This window comes from Bison bison, unplaced genomic scaffold (assembly GCF_000754665.1).
Source record: "Bison bison bison isolate TAMUID 2011002044 unplaced genomic scaffold, Bison_UMD1.0 scf7180017864334, whole genome shotgun sequence".
In the NCBI taxonomy this organism is placed as follows: Eukaryota; Metazoa; Chordata; class Mammalia; order Artiodactyla; family Bovidae; genus Bison; species Bison bison.
Genome location: NW_011494906.1, coordinates 1,497,319 through 1,511,461, shown reverse-complemented (window position 1 = coordinate 1,511,461; position 14,143 = coordinate 1,497,319). Strand labels below are relative to the sequence as shown.

Sequence of the window (14,143 nt, the reverse complement as noted above, 5' to 3'; positions counted from 1 at the left end):
TCCTTACGAGCGTGCGCCGGCCCGGCTGTCCGCGGGCAACTTTTCCCTCCCTTATAACCGAGCTGACAGCGCTCGCCTCGCCTCCTCCCCGCGCCCCGGCCCCCGCCGCCGCCGCCCCAATCCCCGCGCAGCGGCTCGGCCCCCATTGGCTGCGCCGTTAGCCGGCGAGGCCGGCTGGGAGGGCGGCGTCTAGGCGGGCGCGCCCCGCCCGCGGGGCTCCGCGGCCACCACACCCCGGCCTGTGGGGGGGCACCGGCGCAACCCTGCTCTTGCCCAGCGGGGCAGGGAGGGCGGGGCCGGAGGGAGGTGAAGCCGGCAGCCGGCGTCCGCCGCGCCCTCGGGGGCCCGGTCCGCGTGGGGCCCTGAACTAGAGTCTGCGAAGAATGGGCTTCCCGCTGCGCCCTCTGCAACGTTAAATTCTGAGCTCTTAGAGGTAGGGACACTACCTCGAGATGACTGTAAAGAGCTCTCGAACCAGGGGTCCCCAGCATCCGCTCCGCGAGGTCTCTGTTACTGGCTTGACCACCCCCACCCCTCGGGGGACCATCTGTGGAGGTCAGTGGTCTTCTGCCTTCGGAGATTCAGAGTTGGGGAGGCCGCGGGATGGCCTCCCGGGCAGAGCAGGGGCCCCGGAGTGAGGAGTGAGGTCCTGTCATTCACCGGATGTGGTTGCTCAGCTGGCTGGCTTGCTCCTTATAGTACCCGTCCCTATTTTTTACTTAAAATAAATTCCTTTTCAGAGTGTAGGTTGCTCCCCTACACTTTGTCATTTGTCAGAGACAAAAGATTTTGTTGTCCTTTGTATAGTGGCTGAGTCGTGTCCGACTGTTGTTCAATCCCATGTGGACTGTAGCCCACCAGGCTCCTCTGTCCGTGGGATTTCCCAGGAAAGAATGCTGGAGTAGGATACCATGCCCTTCCCCAGGGCATCTTCCTGACCCAGAAATCAAACCTGTATCTCTTGCATGGCAGGCAGATATTGTTTACCACTGAGTCACCTGGAAGCCCCAGAGATAAAGATATCTGTTTCTAAAAGTTAAGATTTCACACCTGACAAGGCATGAAATCAGGCTAAGGTTTATGCTGCAGCCGCAGCAGGCTCAAAGCTGAGCCCACATCAATATCACCAGAGGGTGTGTTAAGGCACAGACTGCTGGGCTCAGGCCCCAGGAGGGCTCAGCAGGTCTGCTTTGGGGGCAGAGAATTGCATTTTAACAAGTTCTTAGGTGATGCTGATGCCAATGTCTTGGTTTGGAGAACACACTTTGAGAACTCTAACTATATTTTTCTGATGTGCTAGCATTTTATTTTCATTTAACACTTCGTAGGAAATCACTCAGTAATATTTGTGGGACCAGATTGGCCAGGGTCCAAAGAAGGGTTTGAAAAGGCCTCTGAGTTCTCCTTGGTACCCAGAGCACCTGCATTTGGTTACCAGGACAACCAGTAAGAGCTTGTGGAGACCATGGCGGAGGGCTGCCTGAGCTGTCTCTACTGAGGCGTCCTGGAATCCCCTCCCTGAGTGCATGTGGGGGTGGAGGAGCGTAGCTGGCAGCTAAGCAGCTGGAGATGACTGCTGATGCCCCTGCCCCATCGTATTCACACATGGGCAACAGGATGGAAGAGACGTGGCCCTCACCCTATCTTCAGCTGCCATCAGTGGTCAGTTACTGACCCCTGACCCTCTCCCTGGGCCCTAGCCTGGTCTCAGCTCCTGTGAGGTAGCAGGGGATTGAGTGGTTTAGAACCTCCGCTTGCCCCAGCTGCGCCCAGAGAGGTGAGGAAGATGAAGGCCCACAAAGGATCCCCTAGGAGGAAAAGCAAGGACAGGGCTCAGGCCTGGGCCACTGCCTCCAGCTACTTCATCCCAACAAGGGGAGATGGGCAGCTGAATCTTCTTACCACCTGGAGTGAGTGCTAAGTCACTTGAGTCGTGTCTGGCTCTTTACGACTCTGTGGACTATAGCCCACCAGGCTCCTCTGTCCATGGAATTCTCCAGGCAAGAATACTGGAGTTGGTTGCCATGCCCTCCTCCAGGGGATATTCCTAATCTAGAGACTGAACCTGCATCTCCTGTGTCTCTTGCTTTGCAGGTGGATTCTTTACCACTGAACCATTGGGGAAGCCGATTGCTCTAAAGCCTGAACTGTGCCTTCTCCCCGGAGCTCCACCAACAGCTTTCATTTTTCTGAGGGCCTCCGGACCTTCCGTAGCCTCTTTGGGCTTCAAACCAGGGAATCTGGCAACTTTCCTAGAGTCGGAGGCCCTGGGGAATCTTGGGATTCCATTGTCTCCAAACCCCCATCAGGGCAGTGAGGCTTCAGGCTACTTGGAAAGAGAGAGGTACCACTTGACATTCCTGAGCTGCCATGGGGCTACTGTCAAGGCTTTGGGTTGAGGCAGGGGGAGGGGAAGTATACAAAAGGCAAAGGAGGGTCTGACTGGCTGGGGCATTTTTTTTGTGTGGGGGGGGTGATGTCACATGAGCCACTGCTGGGCTTCTCCACGAGCTGCTTCACGGCCTGTTGGACACACTGAAGTCTCCATCCCCCTGCAGAGCCTCCAGTCACTGTCCTGGAGCCGAGTGATGCTTGTGTAGGCCAGTGGGACTCAGGCAAATCACAGAGGGGCAGCGGTGGCCCAGTCGGGCAAATTTCTGAGAAAAGCTGTGCTTCTCCCAGAAAGAGCAGTCACAAACCCAGGCATTTGTTCTGCAGTGGACCCAAGTCAGAGGTTTGTAATTTGGCTTTGAGTTAAAGCTCACTGCAGGCTTCCCATGGAGAAGGTGATGACACCCTACTCCAGTACTCTTGCCTGGAAAATCCCATGGAGAGAGGAGCCTGGTGGGCTGCAGTCCATGGGGTCGCACAGAGTCGGACACGACTGAGACAACTTAGCAGCAGCAGTAGCAGCAGCAGCAGGCTTCCCGTGTGGCTCAGCGGTAAGGAATACACCTGGCGCCTCAGGAGAGGCGGGTTTGATCTCTGGGTCAGGAAGATCCCCTGGAGGAGGAAATGCCAACCGGATTCGAGGATTCTTACCTGGGAAATTCCATAGACAGAGGAGCCTGGTGGGCTACAGCTCACGAGGCTGCAGTCAGACATGACTTGGTGACTGAACACACACACACACAAGCTCACCAAGGTGAACTTGGCTATTAGGCCCTAGACACAATTTCTCGAAGAAGGCGTTGGCACCCCACGCCAGTACTCTTGCCTGGAAAATCCCATGGATGAAGGAGCCTGGTAGGCTGCAGTCCATGGGATGGCTAAGAGTTGGACACGACTGAGCGACTTCATTTTCATTTTCTCACTTTCATGCATTGGAGAAGGAAATGGCAACCCACTCCAGTGTTCTTGCCTGGAGAATCCCAGGGACGGGGGAGCCTGGTGGGCTGACGTCTGTGGGGTCACACAGAGTCAGACACGACTGAAGTGACTTAGCAGCAGTAGACACAATTTCTCAGTGAAGAGTTATCATTCATTGTGCAAGAGCTATGGCCCTACCAAGCATGAAAGACTCTGGAAGCATCACTATGATGGTTCAGTAGAGCTCCTTAGAATACACCTTAGTGGAAAAAAAAAAAAAAAAGAGGCTGTACACAAATGGCCAATAGGCATATGAAAAGATGCTCAACATCACTAATCTCAGAGAAATGCATATCAAAACTGTAGTGTGGTACCACCTCATACTGGTCAGAATGGCCATCATTAAAAAGTCTACAAACAACAATTGCCAAAGAGGGTATAGAGAAGAGAAAAGGGAACCCTCTTATACTGTTGGTGGAATGTGTAGCCACTGTGGAAAACAGCGGTGGAGGTTCCTTGGAAAAATAAAAATAGATTTACCATATGATCCAGCAATTCCATTCCTGGGCATATGTCCAGACAAAACTATAATTCAAAAAGATACATGCACCCCTATGTTGGGAGCAGCACTGTTCACAACAGCCAAGACATGGAAACAATCTGAATGTCTGAATATTACTCAGCCATAGAAAAGAATGAAATAATGCTATTTGCAGTAACATGAATGCAACTAGAGATTATCATACTAAGTCAGTCAGAAGGAATAAGACATCACTTATATGTGGAATGTAAAATAGGACACAAATGAACCTATTTATGAAACAGAAACAAAGTCAGGAACAGAGAGAACAGACTGGTGATTGCCAAGGTGGGGGTGCGGGGGAGAGAGGAGGAATGGGAGTTGGGGATTAGTAGATGCAAACTGGTATGTATAGAATGGATAAACAGCAAGGGAACTATATTCAATATCCTATGATACATCATAATGGAAAAGAATATGAAAAATATATGTATCAGTCACTTTGCTGTACAGCAGTAATTAACACAATACTGGAATTGAACTATACTTCAATTAAAAAGAAAAAAGAAAACATCATGGTGAGATAACACTTCACAGCCATTAGGATGGCTATTATCAAAAAACACCAATGAAGCAAATGTTGGCAAGGATATGGCGATATTGGAACCCTTGTGCCCTGCTGGTGACACTGTAAAATGCTGCCTCTGTTATGGAAGACAGTAGGAAAGTTCCTCAAAAAATGAAAAATAAGAGGGCTTCCCTGGTGGTTCAGGGAATTCGAGGCAGGAGACAAGGGTTTGATCCATGATTTGGGAAGATCCCACGTGTCATGGAGCAACTAAGCCCGTGAGCCACAACTACTGAGCCTGTGCTCTAATGCCCAGGAGCCACAACTACTGAGCCTGTGCTCTAATGCCCAGGAGCCACAACTACTGCGCCCACGTGCTCTAGAACCCTGCGGCAAGTGAAGCCACCACCATGCAAAGTCTGCGCATTGCAGCTAGAGAGCAGCCCCCTCTCTCTGCAACTAGAGGAAAGCCAGTGTAGAAATGAAGACCCAGCACAGCTAAAAATACATAAAACAAAAATAGGACTACTATATCATCGAGCAGTCCCACCTCTGGGTAAATATCCAAAAGAAGTGAAAGCAGGATCTCAAAGAGATATCTGTACCCCAGGGTCATAGCAGCCATTATTTAATCACTAGCCTAGAGGTAGAATCAGCTCAAACCAGCAGTCAACAGAGATAAACAGAGAGATGAAATGTGGTCTCTGCATACAATGGAGCATTGAAGTGAAGTGCTGTCCCACTTCTTGGGACCCCATGGACTGTAGCCTAACAGGCTCCTCCGTCCTTGGGATTTTCCAGGCAAGAATGCTGGAGTGGGTTGTCATTTCCTTCTCCAGGGGAATTTCCCAACCCAGAGATCTAACCGGGTCTCCTGCATTGTAGGCAGACACTTTACCATTTGAGCTACAAGGGAAGCCCTAATGGAGCATTATTCAGCCTTAAAAAGGATGGAAATCCTGCTCCAGGCTGCTGCAACGCAGTGAACCTTGAGAACATTATGGTAAAATAAGCCTGTCATCAAGAGACAAAATACTGCCTGATTCCCTGGTGGCTCAGATGGTAAAGTGTCTGCCTACAGTGTGGGAGACCCGGGTTCAATCCCTGAGTCGGGAAGATCCTCTGGAGAAGGAAATGGCAACCCACTCTAGTACTCTTGCCTGGAGAATCCCGTGGATGGAAGAGCCTGCTGCTGCTGCTGCTAAGTCGTTTCAGTCGTGTCCGACTCTGTGTGACCCCATAGACAGCAGCCCACCAGGCTCCGCCATCCCTGGGATTCTGCAGGCAAGAACACTGGAGTGGGTTGCCATTTCCTTCTCCAATGCATGAAAGTGAAAAGTGAAAGTGAAGTTGCTCAGTCGTGTCCGACTCTTCGCGACCCCATGGACTGCAGCCTACCAGGCTCCCCGGTCCATGGGATTTTCCAGGCAAGAGTACTGGAGTGGGGTGCCATTACCTTCTCCAACAGAAGAGCCTGGTAGGCTACAATTCCTGGGGGTCACAAAGAGTAGGACACAACTGAACGACTAAACTTTCCACTTAGAGAAAATCACTGAGGTAGTTATAGCCTGGTGGTGGCCAGGAGTGAAGGGAGGGGAGTTCTTTAATGGGTTCACGGTTTCAGATATGCGAGATGAAATCGTCCTGGAGATCTGTTTCATGGCAATGTGAACATACTTGACGTTCCTGAACTGTCCAATGAGAAATGGTTAGGATGGTAAATTTTGTGGTTTGTTTGTTTTTTAAACCACAATAAATTTTTAAAAAGGGGGTGGTGGTGCTGCAAAGGTCATTTAGTCCGATATTCCCAACTCAAAACTGAGGCCCAGAGGGGAGTGACTTGCCCAGGTCCTCAGCCCTGGCGAGATCAAACAGGAGAGGCTCGGAAGATGGTAAGATGTGACACACAGTGTGAGGCCAGGGTGGGGCTGGGCTCAGGCTCAATGACTGTAGCTGGTGCTGGCTTTTAAGACGTGGCTGTCTGTGCCAGCGGCACTTAGCAAGACCTGAGCGGCTCATCTAGAAAGTTCACTTGAGAGGAAGAGCTCCTGTGTGGCTGATGTCAGCTAGCCTTCCCCTCCTAACTCCCGAAGCCCTGAGAGCCCCCGCCCCCAGAAGCCTGCAGGTGCAGCTGTCAGGAGGTAAATGTGAGAAACAGACCTAGATTAAAATCCCCGTCTGCCGCCACCTGACCCTAATTCTGCACAACTGAAAAACAGAAGGGCCTAAGGCAGCATCAGGAACTCGGCAGCTGGTGAGAGGAAAGCTTCTAGGAGGCTGGCTGACGCCGTCGGCTCTGGGACAGGGCTCATTTATTCCTAATCTGGGGCTGCTTTTTCCTGTGCGACCTCTTGGTGCCTCAGTCTGCAAAATGGGGAGAAACAGTACCTCACAGGGGTACCCTGAGCATTAAGTGAATTTGTTCATGCTGTCGACTAAACGGAAAAGGAAATGGCAACCAACTCCAATGTTCTTGCCTGGGGAATCCCGTGGACAGGGGAGCCTGGTGGGCTGCTGTCCATGGGGTTGCACAGAGTCAGACACGACTGAAGCGACTTAGTAGCAGCACCAGCAGTCGACTAAAAAATACAGTCAGAACCTGAAAGTAGAGTTATTTGGTGGGAATGCTTAGGACTCCAAGCCAGGGAGACGGCATCTCAGTAGCTCCGAGAAAACTGCCTCCAAGGAGGCAGGAGTGGAAGTCGGGTTATATTCAAATTTGCAACAAAGGGTACAAGCAGTCTGAACGTTAAAAATCAGGTAACAAGTTAAGGCGGAGAAGGAAATGGCAACCCACTCCATATTCTTGCCTGGAGAATCCCAGGGACAGAGGAGCCTTGGTGGGCTGCCCTCTATGGGGTCGCACAGAGTCGGACACAACTGAAGCGACTTAGCAGCAGCAGCAGCATCAAGCTAAGGAATTTAGCATTCTATGTATGAAAGTGAAAGTGAAGTCGCTCAGTCGTGTCCGACTCTGCAACCCCGTGGACTGTAGCCTAACAGGCTCCTCCATCCATGGGATTCTCCAGGCAAGAATACTGGAGTGGGTTGCCATTTCCTTCTCCAGGAGATCTTCCCAACCCAGGGATTGAACCCGGGTCTCCCGCATTGTGTGCTTTACCACTTTACCGTCTGAGCCACCAGGGAAGGGGGTCACTGAGTTCATTCCTTTCGTATACACTCAGCTCTCTGGGGCCAATCCTGTTTGCTTGTTCACCTCGCTTTTTGTATTCCCCCAGCTCCTCAGCAGTCACCATGAGAGGTGGCAGCAACCGCTGGATCGCATCCCCGTTCACATTTGGAGGTCAGAAATCACTGGTGGCTGTGACATTTCTTGTTTATTAATTTGGCAAGAGGTGTTTTCATTTCACAATGTAAAGGCCTCGGAACCCACCCCAGGACATAATAGCGGTCATAAATACTGAGATATTGAGGCCACAGTGTGTGAGTCACATGTGCCTCCAGGTATCTTAGCATACTGCTGGCTGACCTCGCCTCATCTGGGCGTGACACCAGGAAATGCTATCGCAGGCGCAGGCAGAGCAAGTCTGGGGTGGGGAATCTCTGCCAGGGCTCTGAAGTGTTGCCTGGTGTCTCCTTGATGGTGGCTACGGCTGGGCCAGGAGCACAGAAACTCGGGGCAGGGATGGCGTGGCTCCAGGGCCCAGATGTCCATCCTCCTTAGTCCTCCAGCTGACCCAGGATTGACCCAGGACACAGAGAAACTGTAGGCAGGAGAGGACATAGGTGACTCCATGTAATGTGTCCTTCCCTGACACCCTCCATCGCCCTCCTCCCGTCACTTCCTCCATCTGCCATGCTGGATGCTCTCCATGCATTATTTTTATTACAAGCCTCCCCATGAGAGTCTCAGCTCCAACAAGCTACCCCCAGCACCAGGAACTGTCTGCGCATGAGTTGCCCAGTGTTTGTTGAGTGAATAAATGACCGTCTACGACAGGAGGTTTAGCTGGTGAACATCCCAGGGGGGCTGGGGAGACAGAAGGTATTCAAATCACAAGTGGAATGGAGAGGAGGGTCTGTGGCGGTGGGAGAATCTGGGAGGCAGAAGAGCAAGAGGGAAAAGGCTACTGGCTGGAACGAGTGATAAAGTGGGGGGCCTTTACCTACCAGCTGAGGTAGGCCCCAAGGTCTCAGAGAAGTCCCCTCGAGGGATCACCAGCCTCAGTAAATACTGACCCAGAAGCTTTCATGCCCCCTGCCAAAGAAGGACACCCACTGGCCTTGGCCCATATCTCTACGAGTAGGGAGGGGACTGGGCACCAAGACACCTCTCAAAGCCCACCTTGGGGCCTCAAAGGCCCGGGCCACCCCCACTTTCTTCTACCTCTGACTACTACTGTCCTTTAACCAGGGCAGGGAAAACCAGAGTGACCACAGTCCCTGCTGTGCTGCTGGCAGACATCACCAATCAATCCTGCCTCCGTCCCGCGTGTGCCAGGAAGGCCTTGATGCCTTGACTCTGAGTTCCAGACTTCCACGTGATACCGGGCAGGGGGACCTCGAGGGGATCTGCCCAGGATTTCTGGGGAGGCCGGGACAGATTCCCCTGTTCTCCTGACTGCAGACCCCTCCTCACAGGGAGGGGGAGCTGGGCTCACCCTCCCCCCGCCCCAATAACCCACGGGCCCACGGAACACTGGGGAGGACTTCGGGGGGTGCTGCCTTCAGCAATCCCTTCAGGATTTGGGTTTAATCCCAAGCACGAGGGCGGGCAAGGAAAGGATTTTGTTTCATTCCTTCAGATGCCCAAGGCTTGGCCCAAGCCCCAGGGCGCAGGAGTGAAGGCGCGTGGCTGCCCAGCCTCTACCAACAAAGCCATCCTTTATTAAATAGATCGTGCTACATTCCATTCAGAGGAGGAAATCGGACGTGGTGAGGGATGTGTCCAGGTTGGCTCCCCAGCACCATGCGTGTGGGGTGAGAAGGGGCCCGGGTCCTGCCCGCCCCACCCCAGGCCTGCGTGCAGGGCTGGGTGATCTCAGCCCCCATTGTCTGAATGGCCAGGCACAGCTGAAAACAGGCCTGGGCGTCCTGTGGCCCATTTGTGTTTGACTCTGGGAGGACAGTGCCCCCATCCTCCCAGCAGGGGTGGGCTCAGCCGGCATGGAGGGAGGGGGACGAGGGCCCCGATCCATCTCAGGCAGATACAGGATGGAGTGGAAGACAGCCGGGGAGGCCCTGCTCGCCTCTCCTAACTCTGCTGCCCTGTGGGCACCTGGGAGGGCAGGTCCACTAGGCCTTCGTTGGGGAGGCCATCTGGGAATGGGGTGAAGTATGGCCACTAGGGGGTGCTGGTGCCCAGGGCTTGAGAACTGGAAGGGTGAGGAAGATACCCTGGAGATGGGCCAGCAAGGCACCAGCAGGCAACAGCTCCTGGGATAGCAAGGGGGTGCTGGCTGCCCCAGGGGTCCTCTGCCAAGGGCTGAGCCCCTTTGTAATGGCTCCCAGCTACTTGGTCTTTGGTGCTTTCTTGAAAGTCTCCTGGTGGCTGTAGTACTACTGAGGAGGCGAGGAGGTCACCTCCTGAGGTCCTGTCCAGGGTTGGACATTTGGTGCCGGCTCAGTGCTGCCTCCGAGGCCTGGCCATTTGTTCCTCCATTCAACTTCTGGCTCAGGGCTGGCTCCAGGACCCCTTCTGTCAGTCTGTCCTGGGGCGGATGTTGTCTCCAGCTCAGAGCCGCCCTCTGGGCCTGGGCCATGCCCTAGGCCTCGTGGGGGAAGAAGCCGAGCTTGGCCAGTGACATCTCCTTCCGCAGCCTGGTGATCTCCCAGAACATGGGCTCCGCTGTAGGTAAAGAGAGAAGGTGGACAGCTCAGTGACCCCAGGGTCACCTCAGGCAGATGGCCTGGCCCTTCCCCCTGGTTTTGGGTACAGCAGCTGGCAGGCACCTCTAGGACTCCCCAGTCCTTCGGGACAGATGACCTCTGTGAGTGGCCGGACCTCTTAGAGGCTCCTCTCTGAGGTCCTGCAAACTGTTGAGTGCTGATCACCTGGGAGCCTTGAAGGTGACAACGGTCACTTTCATAGCCTGACACGGACATGCACGCACACGCAGTCACACACTCAGACAGGCTGCAAGTGCTCTCCAGCCACCCTGAGCAGGGTCCATCCCCTGGCCTGGCAGAATGGGGGCAGGGGACACAGCAGGTGGGCAGAGGACTTGTCAGGCAAGGGTGGGGGAGGGTCTACAGAGGGAGGTGGGCGAGCCCTTGTTCAGCCACCACTTGGAGGCCACGCAGCGGGGAGCTGATTCACAGGGGAGGCCCCACCGTGTAGGGTCTCGGAAGCCAGGCCAGTAACAGGGATGCTGTTCGTTCAGGCCCCTGGGGTTGGGAAAGGTTTTTGCCCAAGACAAAGCAGCAGGATCCAGGTATGCAGGAGCCTCCTGCTGGTTTTCCTGGTGAAGCAACTCCCAGGAGGCTCCTTCCGCTCTTCCTCTCTCCACAGGGCGTAGCAACAGACGCTCCGAGGAGCCCTTTGCTAATTCACAACCTTCCCCTCTCCCTGAGTCCTCCCCACGAGGCAGCAAAGTGCTGGGGTTGCCCCCGGCCACCGCTGACCCGCCCCACCCCGCGCCGCCGCTCCCGGGCGCCATCCCAATCGGCCACTAGGGGGCGCTCACCGTCCTGCCGCACCAGGCCTTGCTGGATGTAGCGGATGTAAGTGAAGAAGTTGCACACGGCCGTGATCTGTGGGCAGAACGGACAGGGTGTGAACCTCTCGGTCCCCGCCACAAAAGCCAGGAAAGATCGGAGACCACACTGGGAAGTCCCACGTCCTGGCAGAGTCAGATTACCGCTGGGCTCTAAGGTTACAGTTAACAGGAGCAACACTATTATTCCTAATAAAAAACGATGCCGGCAACTAATCAAGTACGCGGATCCGAAGAGGCCGACGTGCCTACCATTCCCATTCCACACGTCGGGGGAGTGGAGACTGCGAGAACGACCCGACAACAACTGCGGAGGCCACGGAGCTAAGAAGCGGCTGAAATGGAAGATGAAACCCCGGCAGGCTGCCAAGAATCCAGGCTCCCTTGAGGGGCTTGCTAGGTCTGGATGCTGGAGGCCCCGGGGCATCCAGTCCTTAGGAGGTGCCGTGCGTGATGCCAGGAAAGATGAGGAATCAGAAGCTGCCCACCTGGCTGCCCTGGATCCCGGCCTGAGACCCCCAGCTTTGCCATGCTAGGCCCTCTGTGGGGCACTGGGGACCCTGGGTTGGCTCAGATCTGATCCTGGTCACAAAGACTCAAACCCTGGAGAGAGTGCTGTTGGTGCCTAGCCCAGGCCCCTCCCCCAGGGTGGGGTTCCACCTCCCCACAGCTGAGGGTGCTGGCTGCTAATACCCCCCTGCACCCCAGTACCCTCTCAAACCTGGGCCAATGACTGGCGTGTGGAGTATAAAAAGCCACGCCCTTGCCTCAGAGTAGAACCCACTCTGGGCTGCAGAGCAATGAAGGCAGACTCCAGCGGAGGCCTCACCTTTGCCTGTCCCTGCTTCTGCTTCCCTCCCTCACCTCCTGAGAATTGCACACACTCTCCATCTTGGGCTCTGCTTTTAGGGAACCCAACCTAAGACAGGGTGGAAGACAGCTGGCAGTTGTGCTCACAACCAGCTCTTCTGAATATCCAATGCTTTGGGGGAGGGACATCAAGTCGGGGTAGGGGGTGCCCACTGCCTGGGGAGTGGAGAAAGTTGTGGGAGGGGTGATGCTCCTGCTGGACCCTCAAATAGACAAGAGCCCTTGCCAAGAGGACAGAGTGGGTGCTCTGGGTTGGGGGCCCTGGCAAAGGCAGGGAGGTGGGAGAGAGGCCAGGTCAGGGGATTTAACCCAGGGTGGCCAAGGCGCTGCCTGGGAGGGCTGTACAGGATGGGGTGGGGCGGGCCAGAGAAGCTCGAATCCCAGGCCATGGAGTTGCCTTGTGGCCAGTGGGCTCCACCAGTGGACTCCTGAGTAGGGAGGGGAGGAGAGCAGTGGTCCTCTCTCCCCAGGACCGTGATTTGGGGACAGAATTCTCTTCTTCCTATGGATTCCACACTCCTTGGTCTCCTCAGGGTGGGGACCACATCCTAAAACTTCACACCCATCTCCTCTCCCACTCCAGCTCTGGCCAACACAGCAGACACACAGGCCTGGAAGAACCAATGTTCTAGACGTAATCTTGTAGGCCTGGGAGCGTCTGGTATGGATCTCCTGGTTGGGATCAGAAAGAACAAAGAGGAGACTTCCTTGATGGTCCAGTGGTTAAGACTTAGTGTGTCCACTGCAGGGGGCGTGGGTCCATCCCTGGTTGGGGAACTAAGATCCTGCAAGCCATGGGGTGTGGCCAAGAAAGCACAAAGGGAGCCCATGGCCACTGAACAAGACTCTGGACACAGATGCAGAGGGTGAAGGCTGCAGCAGAAAGAGACTGGGTCCAGGATGGGGAGACCTGAGGTCTAGGCTGAGTGACCCAGGATGCACCCCTTTTCCTTTCTAAGGTCCAAGCTTCCTCTCTGCACTGGGAGCTCAGCTCGCCGCTGGGAGGATTCACCAGGACACCCATGCTGGGCTGCCTGGCAGAGGCATCAGGACCAGATGAGCTGCCCTGGCGGTCAGCCTGCTGCCCGATGATGGCAAACAGCCCACTTTAGTCCCGTGAGGCACCTCTAGAAGGTCAAGGGGAGGAGACGGCTGCTCCAAGCGGGCCTTCCACACTGTGTCACCTTCACACCAAGCTTCAGCGTTTTCCACACTTTTGTTCTTCCCAGTCTTCCTCACTGTCTGGGGTCCACCCATCCCACCCTCATCCCAGCTCAGTGACCTCATCCTGGGTCACCCGGCAGGTGAGGGCAGAAGCTGGGATTCCTGGAGGCCCCTCGGTGCCCATGGCTGACTGTCAGACAAGCCTCAGAACCTTCTTTCTCCAAAGCCTGGGGCTAGAGCAGGGGTCAGGAGCATGGAACTTTCACCTGAACCCTAGTGTCACTAGAGTGATTAAACACACTAATCACACTCCCTTGATTAGGTTACATTGAATGACAGAGGTGATGGGTATCATTCCCATGATTACTTTTCAACAAGCAAGAAAACAGGTACCTCAGTCCTTCAACCACAAGGAACTGGCTTTTGCCAACAGCATATGAACTCAGAAGAAGGCCTGGATCTCTAGAAAGGATGCAGCTGCAGCTGACACTCTGCCTGCAACCCATGAGACCCTGAGCAGAAGACCCTAAGCTTGCCTGGACTCCTGACCCAGGGAGTCTGTGAGATAATAAACAGATACTCCACTGAGTTTATGGTAACTTGTTACACAGCAGCAGCAAACAAACGCACCTGGCTTGACTGTGTGGCCCAAGTCAGTCTCCGCACCTCTCTGAGCCTGTGCCTCGATCTGTAGATTGTAGGTTGTGCAGCCTGGGGTTCCGAGTCCCAGCCCAGGGAGCCCCTAAGGAACCCGGTTACTCTCCCACTGGATGACTCACCCTGGCCCGGGAGGACGGTGAGATGTAGTAGTGGCTCTCAGAGTCCCCAAGCCGGATTCGGTGACGACAGGCGCAGGCCAGCCCACTCAGGGCACATGTACTGGGAAAAAGCAGAGGGGGGCCGTGGGGATGGCTGGGGCTCGCCCACCCAGTCCACGTAGGGAAGCAGCAGAGGCCAGAGAAGGCATAGGGAGAGGCGGGCAGACAGACATCAGAGTGGAGACTGGCATTCTCTCCCCTAGCCCCAGCTTCCCAA

At 54.7% G+C, this 14,143-nt stretch overlaps 2 protein-coding genes across 4 annotated transcripts in view; both read right to left on the bottom strand.

Moving 5' to 3' along the window:
* The window catches only part of FADS3 (fatty acid desaturase 3), a 15,726-nt gene extending 15,235 nt beyond the window's left edge, over positions 1 to 491 (bottom strand). The window contains exon 1 of the mRNA XM_010854059.1: positions 8 to 491. Within this exon, the coding sequence (XP_010852361.1) occupies positions 8 to 491 (484 nt within the window). The remainder of the gene's footprint in view (positions 1 to 7) is intronic.
* Positions 492 to 9,223: 8,732 nt separating this feature from the next.
* RAB3IL1 (RAB3A interacting protein (rabin3)-like 1) overlaps positions 9,224 to 14,143 on the bottom strand; it is a 29,592-nt gene continuing 24,672 nt past the window's right edge. For all 3 annotated transcript variants that reach the window (XM_010854033.1, XM_010854031.1, XM_010854032.1), the window contains 3 exons: positions 13,888 to 13,987; positions 11,045 to 11,111; positions 9,224 to 10,206 (listed from right to left, as the gene is read on the bottom strand). In XM_010854033.1, the coding sequence (XP_010852335.1) occupies positions 10,124 to 10,206; positions 11,045 to 11,111; positions 13,888 to 13,987 (250 nt within the window). In that variant the 3' untranslated portion in view covers positions 9,224 to 10,123. The remainder of the gene's footprint in view (positions 10,207 to 11,044; positions 11,112 to 13,887; positions 13,988 to 14,143) is intronic.